The following is a 511-nucleotide window of genomic DNA, read 5'->3' on the forward strand; positions in this document are numbered from 1 at the left end:
TATTTGCACCCGTTGTGAGCTGGGGAGCATGACTATTTCTCATCAGTGTTGGAGTACACAATGTACTATTAAAATACATTCCAGAGGACGTTCGCTTCTTCTGTATTTTTGGAGGATACATCGCTCGTCCAAACATACCCAACACCTAAATGCATGGCTGCTCTGTTGATCCGAAGAAATGCTCTCACGCGATAGAAGACACTGAGTTCTCCCTCATAGCCCACTTAATACAACAGCAAGTCCTCTAGTAAACAGGCACTAAGTTCATTGCTTTCGATGGAAATTCGGTATCCCAATTTGTGCAGTGCAACTGAGGGGTTGTACAACATCCCATTTGGGGATTCACGAACCTTTGGACAATAGGAACCAATCTCACCGACCATCACAGCTGCATTTTCCGCCTTCATTATCTTTCAAAAAGAATGTCCTGATTAATGTGACAACTTGAAGGCAAAGCGTTTGACCAACAACCATGCAACCTTGGCGCAATTATGCTATTTTTCTAATATTG

At 42.9% G+C, this 511-nt stretch overlaps 1 protein-coding gene across 1 annotated transcript; it reads right to left on the bottom strand.

Moving 5' to 3' along the window:
- Window positions 1-224: 224 nt before the first annotated feature.
- On the bottom strand, window positions 225-407 carry T265_12362 (hypothetical protein; the record flags this gene model as incomplete). The annotated part of the gene is made up of 1 exon (XM_009179854.1): window positions 225-407. The coding sequence occupies one exon, from the start codon at window positions 405-407 to the stop codon at window positions 225-227; it is 183 nt and encodes a 60-aa protein (XP_009178118.1).
- Window positions 408-511: the final 104 nt, after the last annotated feature.

This window comes from Opisthorchis viverrini, assembly GCF_000715545.1.
Source record: "Opisthorchis viverrini unplaced genomic scaffold opera_v5_10510, whole genome shotgun sequence".
In the NCBI taxonomy this organism is placed as follows: domain Eukaryota; kingdom Metazoa; phylum Platyhelminthes; class Trematoda; order Opisthorchiida; family Opisthorchiidae; genus Opisthorchis; species Opisthorchis viverrini.